The sequence below is a fragment of the Siphateles boraxobius genome, unplaced genomic scaffold, assembly GCF_051911475.1.
Source record: "Siphateles boraxobius isolate OS27281-9 unplaced genomic scaffold, OSU_SipBor_1 141, whole genome shotgun sequence".
Taxonomy (NCBI): Eukaryota; Metazoa; Chordata; class Actinopteri; order Cypriniformes; family Leuciscidae; genus Siphateles; species Siphateles boraxobius.
Genome location: NW_027508746.1, coordinates 668,880 through 685,201, shown reverse-complemented (window position 1 = coordinate 685,201; position 16,322 = coordinate 668,880). Strand labels below are relative to the sequence as shown.

Below are 16,322 nucleotides of genomic sequence, written 5' to 3'. Positions count from 1 at the left end.
TAGTTACATCCATCTGATCGGCCTCTTACATTGAGCACACTTCTGAAATTTCATAAAGATCAGTTAATGTATGCAGACGTTATAAGACTTTGTGTGTGTGTGTGGGGGGGGGGGGGCGATTTATTTATTGCTTTTACTGTTTTTCAAGGTTTCGGGGGCTTTTGGGGCCCTTAAAGTGCTCAAAAACTCTTGAAATTTGCACACAGGTCAGAACCCGCGGCCATCAGGGCCGGGCTGAAGCTGGTACTCGGGCGTGGCAGGGGGGCTCGACAGTGCCCCCTTGAACGGGTTCCGAAAACTTGGTCCATATATCAAACACGCTTGCACGCTTTAGATCTCATCGGGCCGAACATCTTTCCCTCGGTCAAGTTTTACGCCAGCCCAACAGGAAGTCAGCTCTTTGTAAATATATATTTTTATTTGCGAATCTCATTTGATTTATTTTTGAGTTTTATGTGAAAATCTTTACATTTATTTGTGGATCTTAATCTAGGCTATTTATTTGTGAATTTATAAATTTTTGTGAATTTATTTACATTTATTTGTGGATCATAATCTATTTATTTGGAATAATGGAACAATTCTCACCCCATAGCCGGACAGTACCTCTGACTGGAAATAAACCCCAGTAAATCCAATAGTTCACTGAACTGATCATACAGTTACTGTACACTCATACAGTATGTTTAAGATTACATTACATTTAGGGATTTAGCAAACACTTTTATCCAAAGCGACTTACAATAGTAGAACATAAGAAATTCATCACAGAGCCAACAATATTCGCTGTATACAATGCCAGGTTTATTAGAAAGCTAGATTAGGAACTCGATTAGAACTAGCTAAAGCAGAGGAGAATTTTAATGAAGGAAAAATAAATGGATGTGTGTGTGTGTGTGTGTGTGTGTGTGTGTGTGGTACAATTACTGATTACCTGATGTTTGACAATGGGAGTGATTTAATGTAAAGATATTTTAAACGTTTTGCTGAGGAAAGAATGAGTAAAATTATGTAACATGAGCCGATCCTTTAAATAATATATTTTTCAAACAACTTTACCCCTAAAGTAAGGAGTCTTCAATCAATCTTTACTCAACCCTCTACAATGAGAGTATATCGGCGACTAAATATATAGCCACTGGCTAATAAATTGTGAAATTGTATTTGACAATGTTTAAGTTATAGGCTAAGAAAAAGTTTAGCACAGATGTATTTTCACTTGCCTACACCTGAACACTCTGACTGAACGCTTGAGAGTTTCACTCTCCCTCTTTAAATCCCACAAAGCGCACCATAATTTTTATTGTGTCCGACTTTTTTTTCTCTTTTTTTTTTTCTTTTTTTTTTACACACACACAAAGAGAGAGTATGTGAGGGAGTCTTACATCACACATAGAATTGTCGTGCTAAATGTAAATGGTTTTCTTTCTGTATTTCCCTGTCAAAATCACAGTTCTTTTGTAATTATCCAGCCTCTAAGAACAAGCAAAGCACTACAGGTTCCTTAGGTAGTGGGCGGAGCTTATGCTCAATACCATTGGCTAGTGCTCACCTATTATGTCCACGTTTTGATTTGCAAATCCGTTCAAATCAATGTAAAAAACATGATTAATATTCATTAACCTAGCAGCTCATCAGACTGTTTTATATTATTATCATTAGTAGCAGAATTAGTAGTAGTAGTATTATCTTATCAGTATTTTTTTTACAGAAACACTGAATGATCAACAATGTCTCAAGCACCAGCCCATAATTCTCTAAGTTCTGTTAATATGACGAATATGCATCCATACATTGTAATTAAAACATGGTTATTTTTCACGTTTTAGTTCTAATTACAAATGTTCTCTCATAAAAAAATGGTTGATTGACTTATGTTAAAAGTGTAGTTGTTATGCTTTCAGATCATACCACATATGAATGTAGTAAAAAGCTGTGCCATTTTACGAAGTTAAGAGTCTGGCAAGTAAATTAACATGTTTTTCTAGTCAATGACGATTCTATTAACAAGTTTTGCATAGAGGGTTGATTATTCTATTTATTTTTCACTGAAGCAAAAATTTTTGAAGAACTGGCAACCTGGTGATTGTTGACATGTAATATGAGGAACATAACATAACATCTCATAACACCTCATATAACAGTCTTCGAGTCTTCATTTTAAACTACAACAAAACACCCAGAAAAGGTAAGGCATGTTTGTTGTTGACTCAAAACAAATGCTTACTGTATGTAAAACGTCTCAAAGCACTTGTACATAATAAAAACAATTTACAGTCAAATAATCATTCCTTCAAAGTTTAAAGATCCATGTGAAATATCTATATAACTACTGACATACAGGTGACATACAACTTGAAAAATTTGAATATTGTGCAAAAGTTATGATTTTGATGATTATGGCTTACAGCTTATGAAAACCCCAAATTCAAAATCTCAGAAATGTAGTATATTACATGAAATCAAAAAAAAAAAAAAAGATTTTAAATACAGAAATGTCGGCCCTCTGAAAAGTATAATCACGCATATATATATATATATAGTTATATATGCTAAATATATTAATATTTGATTTAATTTAATTAAATAAACTTTTAATTTGAATTACTGTTGCATGATATTCTAATTTTTCGAGTTTCACCTGTAAGGTGGTGCGGAGTCTGACAGTTACATGTTTGCATTGGCATATTTTGTTGATTGCTTGCACATGCATCTAATAAAATAGCCAACAATATCACTTAATTTAAATGTAAATGTAAATAATCAATAACATTATTTAGTAAACAGGAAATAAAGATGTCAGAACAAAGTACACCAAAAAGTCTCTCAACATCTGGTTCCAGTAAGTTTTAAATATCATCCTCTTATGTTTGTCATGCCCACAAATAACAAATAATTTATAAACTTTATAAACTTTTCAACAGCAGTCTAATTCAACTATATAATTATTTTATATATTATTTACTTTAAGGCAAACGTCTCTCTGAAATCAGAATTATACTGATTGGGGGTCGACAGTTGGGAGGAATTGAATCAAGTGGAAAAAGTTCAACAGGAAACACAATTCTGGGAAGAAATGCTTTTGTTGTTGGAAGAAGAACTGCCCGATCTGTTCCAGCAGAGGGAGAAGTACATGGAAGACATGTGACTGTGGTTGACACCCCAGGCTGGTGGTGGCATTACTCTGTGGAAAATACTCCAATGTTTGACAAACTGGAAATTAAAAGGTGCACAAAACTGTGTCCCCCTGGACCTCACGTCTTCCTTCTGGTCATTCCTGTAGATAACGTTTTTCCAAAAGGCTATAGAATAGCTTTGAATGAACATCTGGAGTTTTTGTCAGAGAATGTCTGGAGACACATTATTGTGCTCTTCAGCTGCATTGCTCCAAATGATGATAGATCTTTCAAAAACAATCTTAGAAACTGGCCAGACCTCCAATTAATTCTAAGGAGGTGTCAGAACAGGTATCATGTCCTTAATATTAAAGACAGGAATGACAGCTCTCAAGTGATCACACTGCTGGAAAAAATTGAGGAAATGGTTGCCCAAAACAATTACAATTACTTTAAAATCAGTAAAGCTCTGTCTATAGATGACGAGAGAGAGAAAACGAGAGCGGAAAACGTCAAACAGAGAATTCTTGCCGCCAAGAGTCAAAGGGTTGAACTCCAAACACGCAATAAAGGTGAGAAATTATTACATACTAAAGATTGACCCAAAACTGATTTCAGAATTTGGGAATGCTACATCTAAAATTAACACATTACATTATTGTCTTTCTACTTTACAAAGTTATTATATTACATAGTAACTTTTTATGGAATGTAAAATGTTGGGAACTCCACCCACCATTGCTCAGATATTATACCTTTAATACAAATAACAAATAAACAGTAAACAATAACAAAAAATGATCTACAGTGTAAATAGAATTTTTTTTTTTTACACAAGAACCGCTGCATAAAAAAAATCATCTGTATTAGTCATAAGAAAAGCAACATCAGTCACTCTCTATAACGCACAGTAACTAAAAAGTAGCCTACATGAAATAGTATATGAAAATATGGTCAATGTGTAATGGACTGATATTTTATCTGCCTCACTAGCACCTACGTGCTATTGATGTAATGATAGTGCCAAAAACAACCATATTAAAACTGCAACATAATATACCAATATAAAGAATTGTGACAGCAATACAACTTGAATCTCTTCTTTCAGATGTGGAACAACATCTCACTGATATACAGATTGTAATACTTGGAGCATCATGGGCTGCAAGAAGTTCTGCAGGTAACCTCATTTTGGGCAAAGAAGCTTTTCAAGTTGATGAGTCAAGAACAACAGTGTGCTGTGAGGTTAGGCATGCTGAAGTGCACGGAAGACAGCTGACAGTAGTCGACACTCCAGGCTGGAACTGTTATGACGGAACTCTTGAAAAGTCATCAGAGATTGACAAACTGGAGATTAGACAAAGTGTGTATCTATGTCCTCCTGGTCCAAATGCTATTCTGTTAACTGTTCCCATTGCCACAGCATGTAATAAATTTTATCGAACAGCTGTGGAGGAACACATGGGTCTTTTAGGGAAGGAGGTGTGGAGCCATACAATCGTGCTGTTCACCAGAGGTGACTGGCTTGGGGATACAACCGTTGAGGAACGTATTGAAAATGAAGGCGAGCACCTTGAGTGGTTAATGGAACAATGTGGGTACAGATACCATGTATTTAACTGTAAGAATCACACTGACAGTGACAGCACACAAGTCACTGAACTCCTTGGGAAGATTGAGGAAATGGTGATGGAAAATGGCCATTATGAGCCAGATGAGAAGAGCAATCCATTAAATGAGCTTCAGCTGAAGCTAAAGAAAGCCAAAATAATCAAAGAGAAAGGGAGTAGACAAAACGTTATTCTTCAAGAGCTGCTTAAAGGTACAAGCTATTTTTCTATATTTAGAAATAAATTGCACAAGGTGATAATGGTCTTTGTAGACAATAACACATAGTCTTTGGTCAATAACACATGGTCTTTCTTTCTCAATAACAGAAAGGGAAAAAAAACTCTCAGAAGTGAGGATTGTGCTTCTTGGAGGAGAAGGAGTTGGGAAAAGTAAATCAGGAAATGTGATTGTGCAAGGACCTTTTTTTGACATTACACTAAATGAGGTACTTAACTTTTGCAATTTTAATACCACATTTTTGCTTAATTCCTGTGTGCCTGTAGATTATCATTGTTACATCATTGATATTCTGTAGGGATTTAAACTGCAGACAAGAACAAGGCAATGTATGATGAAACAGAGAAAAGTTAAAGGACGCCAGGTCTCTGTGGTTGACACACCAGGTTGGTCAACATCAAATCTGGAAAACGCAAAAGAAATTTTAAGCAGTGTGACGGTTAGTTCGCCAGGTCCGCATGCATTCCTGCTAGTGCTACCTGTGAGTGAATCTTTTACAAAAAAAGCAGAACATACAGTGTCGGAGCTCATGGGCCTTTTTGGGAATCATGTCTGGAGATATACTCTGATTATATTCTCTGGACACTGGCTGAAGGACAGACCAGTTGAACAGTATATTGCATGTGAAGGAGAAGCCCTGCAGAGGTTGATAAGAAAGTGTGGAAACAGATATCATGTACTAGATGATGACCAACATTTAGAAAAACTGCTGAAGATGATTGAAGAGATGGTGGCAAGAAACAGAGGAGAATACTATACTCTAGAAAAGAGAAAAAGCACAAAAACATCCAATCCAGTGGTCCAATGGTTTACTGGTAAGGTGCTGAATGAAGAAGAGTGGAATAAACGTGAGGATGAACTCATAGAGAGGATGCTGGAGGCAGCAGTTGTGGACCTAGATGAAGAATCCAAGCAGCCATCTACCAAAAGAAGGGGAAGCTTCATCGGCGTGATCCCTAGTAGTAAGTTTCTGTATTTGTAGCCAGTTCCACTAATAGAATATTGATTGAGTAATAGATTATACCAAGGTGACAGAATTCATTTTAATTATGCGATCAAATAAGCTTAAAGGAGCATTGCGTAAGTTCTGAAATTTCTAACCGTTACTGACACCAGTGGCCGTTAGAGAAACTGCAGCCAGTCTCATGCTCGTTCTCGGTGCGCACGCTCGTATGAGCACGACCACAGCAACCAGAGAATTAGAACTATGTCTTACCTTTGCAGTAAAAAGAAAGCCAGCTCGGGGTCTGTTTTTATACCCAGCGCTGACCGGTGCTCGCTCCAAGAATCAAATGCCGCTCCAATGTTGACTCTTGTCTTTGCCCGACGCTGTTCACTCTCTATTTTGGCCGCACTAGATAAGGCTTTTTTTTTTTTACTTACGAGGAGTTTCCGTGGGTGTCTGGATTGTGCTGGAGGCTGGTCGCTTCTTTCCGTCCGCAGAGTCCATTTGAAACTAATGTTACTGCTAGCGATTGCCGCTGCTTACTAGTGGCTGCCGTACGGATGTAAGCTTAAATAGACGAGAACGTGCATGACGTCACATTTTGTGAATTTTCGTGTCAATTCAGACCCGACTCCTCCACACACAATTGAGCCTACAGGCTGGTAGAGGCAACCGTGGTGGACATTAAGGTGTCATTCTTTCTATTACATTATGGTTGGCTCATAAATGTACAAATGAAAACTCTATCTTAAAGATTTTTTTAAGTAAAAAGCTACACATAGCCCATTTAACACAATTGCTTTTCAATATAGTTAAAGGTTGGGTAGGCAATTTGTTTTATGAACACTTTTTGTTATACTGTTTGAAACTCTTCACATCCTGATAGCAATCAATAATAGAAGTGGTCTAAATATTAAAACAAGTGCTATCAGTCGATGAAAAAAAATTAACTAGATTAATCACATTTTTTTCTGTGATTAATCGCGATCACACGCTATTAAAAACACTTATGTTTTTAATATACGTGTTTTGTTACGAATTTGCGTGGAAGCAAAGGCAGTAGGCGGATCTAAATGCAGCAGTAGACTTTAATTACAGATACAGACAAGATACTCGTGGTACGCACATTAAAACATACATTCAATAACTGACCACGAACAAAAGAGCAGACAGGATTTAAATACACAGACGGGATGAGGGAACAAGACACAGCTGGGGCAAATCAGAACACCGAGCGGGACCATACAACCTAACAAGACAACACACCTGAAACAAGGGACCTAATAATGACATGACTAGGATAACAGACTACAATTAACAAGGCACAAACTGAATAAAAGACCAAAGACAGAGAAACCACAAACCAGAAACATGACAAAATGAATAAACACCGTAACATGTTTATGTTTTAATATATTTTATAATGTAATAATTTCAGCTAATCTCCAAATTAATGTAGAAACAACATAAAGACAATATACTGTATATCAGTATATCACTGATCCTAATACAGCTACTGGTATCTCAATGAAATTGATTTTATTTTCCAATTTTAAACATTAATTATAGCCATTCAACATTACAGTGTAATTGAAAGCTATACATTTGTTTTTACATTTATTAGGCTTCAAAAATATAGCAACTTCTAATTTAAGTGAAGTTATAACAATCTTCACATAAACCCATAATAAATGTCATTTTTACCTCTGCCCTTCCTACCTAATAGGTAGGAAATAAACAGAAATTAAATAAAGTTATCAAACAGTCTGCACTGAATACTTTATAAATGAAATATAGATGAATCCTTATTAAAGCTACAAAAGTTCTTTAGTCAAGAGCAATGAGTAATTTTCTCTGTTCCCTTTGTTCTTTGATTTACATTAATGACAGCCAGTAGTAGCAGGTTTATTTGGCTGCTGCCACTTTAAGATCTGCCGCTGCTGCACATGATGCGGATCTCACACGTGTTCCAAAACTGATATTTTGGCATAATTGTGTGTTTTTGTTCGTTCAACCGCGAAAGAGAACTCGATTCTGGCGCGCTGTCTGTTCGCATGATACTGCCGCCCGTCTTTCTGTGCGTCGAGTGTCACATAGCTTGGACATTCACAGACAGCACGTTCTCTTGTTTCTTGTCGCGCTTGAATGGTTTAAAAGCATTTGCAAGAATAAGAGCTTGATCTTATAATGTAATGCTAGCCAAAGGATGACAGAAAAAAATGGATGCTGCGTTAATTGGGTTAAATATTTTTACCGTGTTAAACTGAAAAAAATTATTTGCATGCTCTAACGCATTAACGTTGACAGCACTAATTAAACCGTAAATAAATCTTCTGTGGAAGTCATCATTCGATCTGAATACAATGATAGGTTGTCCTAGCCGCATGTTAACATATTAAAGTATTTCCATACCTCAGTGTCAACAGCAGCCGCCTTTTAAAATTCCTCCTGAACCAAAACAACAAGCTTATGCTGCGTTCACGACATGTCATAACCGTAATTGCGAGGTGGAAAACCCTCAGACTCTGATTTATGCGTTTCTATTTCAACACTATCAACACTGAACTGAATCTGCAGCAGTCCGGTGGTACAACTAGAGCTCTGTAAGTTGTTTACATTCATTATTATTGTAATGTTATGTGTACGTATTTTAACACCGTCTCTCGTGACGCTTTGTAGAATCTGCTCTGGATCTCTGGATGTGTGCGTTCATATGTTTAGAAGGAGGTGTGGTTTTTGAGTTCGCTCTAAAGGGACGGTGGGAACTTATGTTTTCAAAGTTAGCTTGCTATTGCTGGCCTCTCCAAAATTGCCTACCCCATCTTTAACACTCTTTACACTTAATTTTTATACTCACAAACTTGTTTTTATAACTGTTTTTGACCATGGGACACACATTTTTCCATGGTCATGCAAAAGTTAATTTATTTCAGTAATTCAACTTAAAAGGTGAAAGTAATATATTATATAGACTCATTACATTCAAAGTGAGATATTTCAAGCCTTTATTTGTTATAATTTTGATGATTATGGCTTACAGCTTATGAAAACCCAAAATTCAAAATCTCAGAAAATTAGAATATTGTGAAAAGGTTCAGTATTGTGGGCTCAAAGTGTCACACTCTAATCAGCTAATTAATCCAAAACACCTGCAAAGGGTTCCTGAGCCTTTAATTGGTCTCTCACAATCATGGGGAAGACTGCTGACCTGACAGTTGTGCAGAAAACCATCATTGACACCCTCCACAAGGAGGGAAAGCCTCAAAAGGTAATTGCAAAAGAAGTTGGATGTTCTCTAAGTGCTGTATCAAGGCACATTAATAGAAAGTTAAGTGGAATTGAAAAGTGTGGAAGAAAAAGGTGCACAGGCAGCAGGGATGACCATAGCCTGGAGAGGATTGTCAGGAAAAGGCCATTCGAATGTGTGGAGGAGCTTCACAAGGAGTGGAGTGAGGCTGGAGTTACTGCATCAAGAGCCACCACACACATACGGTTCCTGAACAAGAGCAAATTTTGCATCTCATTTCGAAACCAAGGTCCCAGAGTCTGGAGGAAGAATGGAGAGGCACACAATCCAAGATGCTTGAAGTCCAGTATGAAGTTTCCACAGTCTGTGTTGGTTTGGGGAGCCATGTCATCTGCTGGTGTTGGTCCACTGTGCTTTATTAAGTCCAGAGTCAACACAACCGTCTACCAGGACATTTTAGAGCACTTCATGCTTCCTTCAGCAGACAAGCTTTATGGAGACGCTGACTTCATTTTCCAACAGGACTTGGCACCTGCCCACACTGCCAAAAGTACCAAAACCAGTTTCAATGACCATGGGATTACTCTGCTGGATTAGCCAGCAAACTCGTCTGACCTGAACCCCATAGAGTATCTATGGCGCACTGCCAAGAGAGGGATGAGAGACATGAGACCGAACAATGCAGAAGAGCTGAAGGGCGCTATTGAAGTATCCTGGTCTTCCATAACACCTCAGCAGTGCCACAGGCTGATAGCATCCATGCCACGCCGCATTGAGGCAGTAATTCCATGCAAAAGGGGCCCAAACCAAGTACTGAGTACATATGCATAATTATACTTTTCAGAGGGCTGACATTTCTGTATTTAAAATCCTTTTTTTTATTGATTTCATCTAATATACTAATTTTCTGAAATTTTGAATTTGGGGTTTTCATAAGCTGTAAGCCATAATAATCAAAATGATAATAAATAAAGACTTGAAATATCTCACTTTGCATGTAATGAGTCTATATAATATATTAGTTTAACCTTTAAGTTGAATTACTGAAATAAATGAACTTTTGCACGATATTCTAATTTTTGAGTTTCACCTGTATAAGGTAAGGCAATTAAATAGCAGTCCCAAACTAGTTTTTGTTAACACAGTGAAGTAAGTAAGTTGGTATGAGCCACCATAGTCATCAAAAATATAGAAAATAACAAAGTGAAAATAAAGTGGTATTTTGGGTTAAGGTTATGGAAACTGCAGTTCCCTATCAGACGGTCTCTTGACGTACGCCGTGACCAATGTAACGAGTTAGCTCAAAGGGGAAATATTAGTAATAACTCATAACTTGTTATGATTAATTATGATTATTTGGGTCAGTTAATTGGATTAACTTGAGGTAGCTAAATTATCATTACAATCAATTAATCAGTTCGTCCAACGTTATTCATTTATTCTAAGAAAAGGGTATCTTTCAAGGCCACAGAAAAATAATTATTTCTTAGCAAGACGTGCGTACGCCCTGAAGTGGAACCTATTCGTTGAGTGGTGTTCTTCTCGCCGAGAAGACCCCGAAGATGTTCGATAGGGTCTGGGCTTTCCTTCTTGCAGCAAGGGTTGAAGCGAAGGCTGTCTCCCTCCACCCTTAAAGTACATCCTGCTGCTATTTCAGCATATCATGACCACATAGATGGCAAAACAGTAGGAAAGCACGACCTGGTTGTCAGGTTTCTTAGGGGGGACCCCCATCCATACCCTCTTGGGACCTTTCCCTGGTGCTTCGAGCACTTCAGTAGACTTAAAGCTTCTTTCAATGAAGACTTTGCTGCTGGTTGCACTGGCCTCTGTCAAGAGGGTAGGGGACCTGCAGGTATTTTCGGTCGACGAATCATGCCTAGAATTCGGGCCGGGTGACAACCACGTTGTACTGAGACCTCGGCCTGGCTATGTGCCCTTCAGGGACCAGGTAATGAACCTGCAAGCGCTGCCCTTGGAGGAGGCAGACCCAGCCCTGACTTTGCTCTGTCCAGTTCGCACTCTGTGTTTATACGTGGACAGAACTCAAAGTCTCAGGACCTCAGACCAGCTCTTTGTCTGTTACGGAGACCTGCAGAAGGGAAAGGCTGTCTCCAAGCAGAGGATGGCCCACTGGATAGTTTTGGCTTACCAAGCACAAGGCGTGCCCTGCCCCGCTCAGGTTGCATGCTCAGAGTGAAAAACCTGCCAAGGCATCCAACACTCTCAGCCCGGACATGGCGTAGCGTCCGGTGCCAGGCGTTTATCCACTGAATCCTTGAGAACCAGGTCTAGGCTGGGTCCCATATGTGTGACCCTACGGGGATCCCATATGTGTCTATTTCTCCACGGCTGCTCCTATCAGAAGGAAGGAGAACGCTGCTGAAGCCACTTTCTTCAAGGAGTTATGTGGGAAATACATAAGGACCGTCCCTTGGGCTAAGTCACCCAGTACTCATATGTAGTACAACGTTCGGGCTAGTCCTTATGTATTTCCCACATAACTCCTTGAAGAAAGTGGCTTCAGCAGCGTTCTCCTTCCTAACAGAAATGGCACGCTTTCCCAGTGCTATCCAATATCTCAATGTATGGGTCATCACGGAACAACAGTGACAGATTCACTCTGTGTAAGCCTCTTCCTATCGTCCTTCCAGGCAAGAAGGGGTAGAAGGCTTGCACAGGGTGCTGGATGGGGTTCAGCAGCTGTGGTGCTTTGGTAGGGATTCATATTAGTCTGTCACACGTACGTCAAGAGAGCGACTGATAGGGAACGTCTTGGTTACATATGGTAACCCTCGTTCCCTGAAGGAGGGAACGAAGACGTACGTCCCGTCGCCACATCTTATCAGGCTTGGCCATCTTATAAGGCTTGGCTCCTCAGCAAAAACTGAAGTGCAATAGCACCTGCTTCTCGTTATATACCTGCGCTCCGTGGCTGAGGAGCTGATGCAAATGATTGCACGGCAATGTGCATTGGCTTGTTTAGTTTCACTCGAAGTAGATTGGCCTCTCTAGCAAGATTCCTATTAGTCGGTCACGACGTACATATCCATTCCCTCCTTCAAGGAACGAGGGTTACCATATGTAATTGAGACGTTACTGTACCAGCTAACACACGACGTGCCAGTTACGTAATTTATTAGTACTTTTTGGTCAATTTTATTATCCTATGCTATTTTAACCTAATATAATAGCTTCCACTACCCAATGGGACAGATGCTGACATGAAATAGGTTTATCCTTATGAGAATCAGCCCATGAAACAAATAACTGATTACTCTTCCTTAGTGCTTTCATCCTTCTACAAAAACAATGAAGCCGTTCATCCTCCGATGATGAAAAAGGTGGCAGATAGAAAGCCAGTAAATCCACCTGCTTACAGGCGGGAGCTGACTCGCTCACTTATCACAATTGAGCTCTAATCAGCATCAAAATTAGTCTATTCATATACAGCATGCCAAAACTAACCAAACTAAGAGGGAAACTGCACCAAATGCTTTGAGACAAATGCTCTAAACCAGACAGGTGTGAAAACAAGACTTTTGTACTGTACTGTATATTAGTTTCTTTTTCTACGGCATCAGTGGACAGAATGTACAGCATATATTCAGTAAACAAGCAAATAAATAAGTGGGCCTAATAACATTAACTTTCATTATCTTTTCAGTGAGTGGAGATTCATTGTTCGACAACACCAGTTTATTTGGAGATACTGTGAATTCTGCTACTGCCAGAGTATCTCAATGGCTATCGCATCCTAGAAATTATGCTGCATCATCTGGATATGATTCCATGAGCATAACATCAAGTTCTCAACATCCAAAGATGGAAAGTATAAAAGATGATATTCCAATGATCCAAATCTATCCTAGTGACATGGACACTCCAAAATATATCAGAAACATGAGAGAACAAAAACATGCAAGATCATCTTCAATATAGAATCACTGTTTTTTAGGCCTGGGACACACCAAGCCGATGTCAAAGAACTATCAGTGACGAAAGCTGAATGTGTTGTCGCCTCTCATCGGCTGCATCTCGGCCAAAAAACGGCACTTAAACACACACAAAAGGACTAAAGGCGACTATCAACTAGCACATGCAGTCTGTGTAAGGAAATATCTGTCTATATCAGCAGATCAATAGTCTATTTTCGTAATTTAAAAAGGGAACCTGAAACTAGGACTGCAGATACACAAACCGTAAATAAAACAGCACTTGCTCACCATTTTGTATATCGATCAGGCTGATCACTTTCTTCGTTCCAGTCGGCGCATGTTATGAAAATATTTGTGCATTCGAATGCTCAGGTAAGATCAAGTAAAATTATAACAGCCTTCTGTCTGTACCGTCCTGACATCTTTGCACACTTTCATCACTTTGGCTTTTGCACTGACTCATTCACTAAGCTGAACAGCCAAGAACATTCCCTCTCTCACCGACGGCATCCGACAAAAGCCAACGGTACGGAACACACCAAAAAAAACTAAGCTGACATGGCCCGACGGCTGACCGTCAGCTTGGTGTGTCCCAGCCTTTATACATATACACAGTTTGTGTTGTAATAGTTTGCATTAATAGTTAATAGTGTGTTTTTGTGAGTTTGCATCATTTATGTAGGGTGTAGGGGAGTGTGCATTAATATTATTATTTAATTTTAAAAACAATGTGATGATATTGTATAAAACTGTATAAAATGTTATGTTGTTATTTTCATGTGTTCAACAAAGTACTTGATGAGACAATGTAAGTCTACTTAAACTACAAAAGTTATATTTCTAGAATTATTGTAAAATTTTGTCACAATGAGAGAGGATGCAACAGCAGATTTCAAATATAACATATCAATTTCAAATCACTGAGCATGTGATCAATACACTTTGAAATTTAGAACAAACATTTAACTGTTAGTGTGTTTTTGTAGCCACTAAAAGGAATGATGCATCATGTTTAGACAACATAAATGAAAAAAAAAAAACACTTTCAATCTTTTTTAAGTCATTGGAGAAAAGTAGAATACTGAGATTAGCAAAATGTAATGATTTTTTACTATTATAATGGTGTACATAGATTTACTTGTTTAAAAATCACTTTTCTCTTTATCCACTTTTATCAAAATGCACATACACCTTGTGGAAAAAGTCTTGATGAAGCTTAAATATGTATACACATATAGGCAGTTAGATCTCCATAGTGTTCCAAATAATAGAAATGAATTATTTTTAGCTCAACAGTATATTTTCACCATGGAGTAAGGGAAATTGAAGAAAGAAGGAAATAGGGAGACAGAGGGAGAAAGAGAGAGAGCAAGCGTGATGTACAACTTACCCTGATGATGAGAGGGATGAAGTACAGCCAGTTCCAGGTGTTCCCAGAAGCATCATTGACCTGTGCATAAACAAATACAGTAAGTGATGTTACAGTATATCCCATTAAGGCCAATTCACACCTCACCGACAGACACAAACAAAGGCAACACACACTTCATCGGGTTTTGTTGGATCAGTGTGTTACCGGGTCTTGGAATGTCAGAGAAGTGACGTATTGTAATCTGGTGATTGTCCCTATGGGTCTGCGTCTGTCAGTGCAGTGGGAATTGGCCACTCTCATTCACATAGAAAATTAAGAAATTTCAATGCTCATTACAATCCCTATCCCTAGGTTAGATCAGCATTGTGTGCAGTATCAATGTACAATAACTTGTACATGCTCATGTGAATGAAAACACAAGCATTTTGAGCTCCATTACACCACTCATTCATATGGTTTGAGAATCTAATGCTAAATAAATTATTACAAAGCATGGCCGTAGCCAGCTATGAGGTCACCGAGGTTCGGACCGTGGTATTTTTCCGAGGTGTATGTATAGTCAATGCAAACATTGCATTATTGCAAAATATAAGCACTAGTTTCTCATATATGGAAATGTAATATATCACATTATATTTTGCATTCCCATATATTTTTGTTCAGTATGGCTTTCATGCAAATTCACTTCAGGTGTGTTGTACTCAGTGTTCACTCCTTGAAGCTTTGGTTTCTGATGATAGTTGCATGTCAGTATTGTTTATCTGTTTGTTTTTTATGCATGATCTGATCAGTACAGCATACAATTGACTTCCTACAGATTGGGAATCAAAGAGGACAGCACAGATTTTTTTTTTTTGTCCTAAACTGATTATATTAGTAATGAGTCCATGGCTTCTGATACTCAGAAGCATGAGAAGGAAAATTACTATATTGTTTTTTTGAAGAAATTTACCAAAATTAAATGACTTTATGCCTTTAAACATTAAAAAATACCTGGCAATGGAGTCAGAAAAATCAACTTAATTCAAAGGAAAAACAAGATCATTTTTCTGTCCATTGACAGAAATGACACCTTACAAAAAAGGTTTTAGATGACTATGGAGAATTTCCAGACAATAAGATCAAGAAATGTTCTAAATGTGTAACTGTTTGTTACATGATTCCCAATTATTAATTTGTTCTTGTTTTATAGTATTTGAACAGTCTTTACACTTTTTCCAATGTCAGGAGTAGCCATATTAGCAGGTCATCTAGTTTTACTAATTTACTAATGAAGCGGATAAGTATGGGGGTAGAATTGTTGCATTATTCCAAATAAATATGTGGATTATGATCCACAAATAAATGTAAAGAGTTTCACAAAAAATATAAAACTCACAAATAACTAAAATGTGTTTTATGCCACAAACACAACTGGCCTGGTATTTATTTGTGAACCACTTTCTGTGCATTTGTAAATCCCCTCACGCATTTGTGGATTTTGAAACACTTCTAGCGTCGACGTGCAGACAAATCCACAAATAAGTGGACTCCACCCATCCTTTACCTAAGCCAATCAGATAACGGCCATATTGAGCTGACCAATTGTAGCACGTTCTCGCTACAACCAATCACGTTAGGCTTTACACTAGGGGCGAGAACCAGTGTTGCCAAGTCCGCTTATTATAAGCGACTTTGGGCTTGTTTTTCTGTAAAGTCGCTTACAAATATTGGTAGTCGCGGGTCGCGGTTTTTTTGGGCTTGTTTCTAAAGTGTAGTTGCTTATTTGGGCTTGTTCTCAGCTCGTTGTCAAGCAGATATTTTCTATATGTTATTTAAATGTAGGAGTTTGTCTTGCCTGTTCCCTCTGTCTCTC

At 38.1% G+C, this 16,322-nt stretch overlaps 2 protein-coding genes across 2 annotated transcripts; both read left to right on the top strand.

The window, feature by feature from the left end:
* Positions 1–2,796: 2,796 nt before the first annotated feature.
* Positions 2,797–3,717, top strand: LOC143738246 (GTPase IMAP family member 9-like). The gene is made up of 2 exons (XM_077230273.1): positions 2,797–2,842; positions 2,972–3,717. The coding sequence occupies exons 1-2, from the start codon at positions 2,797–2,799 to the stop codon at positions 3,715–3,717; spliced, it is 792 nt and encodes a 263-aa protein (XP_077086388.1).
* Positions 3,718–4,576: 859 nt separating this feature from the next.
* Positions 4,577–5,946, top strand: LOC143738245 (GTPase IMAP family member 8-like). Its single transcript, XM_077230271.1, has 3 exons — positions 4,577–4,938; positions 5,054–5,172; positions 5,263–5,946. Exons 1-3 carry the CDS (start codon positions 4,578–4,580, stop codon positions 5,944–5,946), a joined length of 1,164 nt encoding a protein of 387 aa, XP_077086386.1. The 5' UTR covers position 4,577.
* Positions 5,947–16,322: the final 10,376 nt, after the last annotated feature.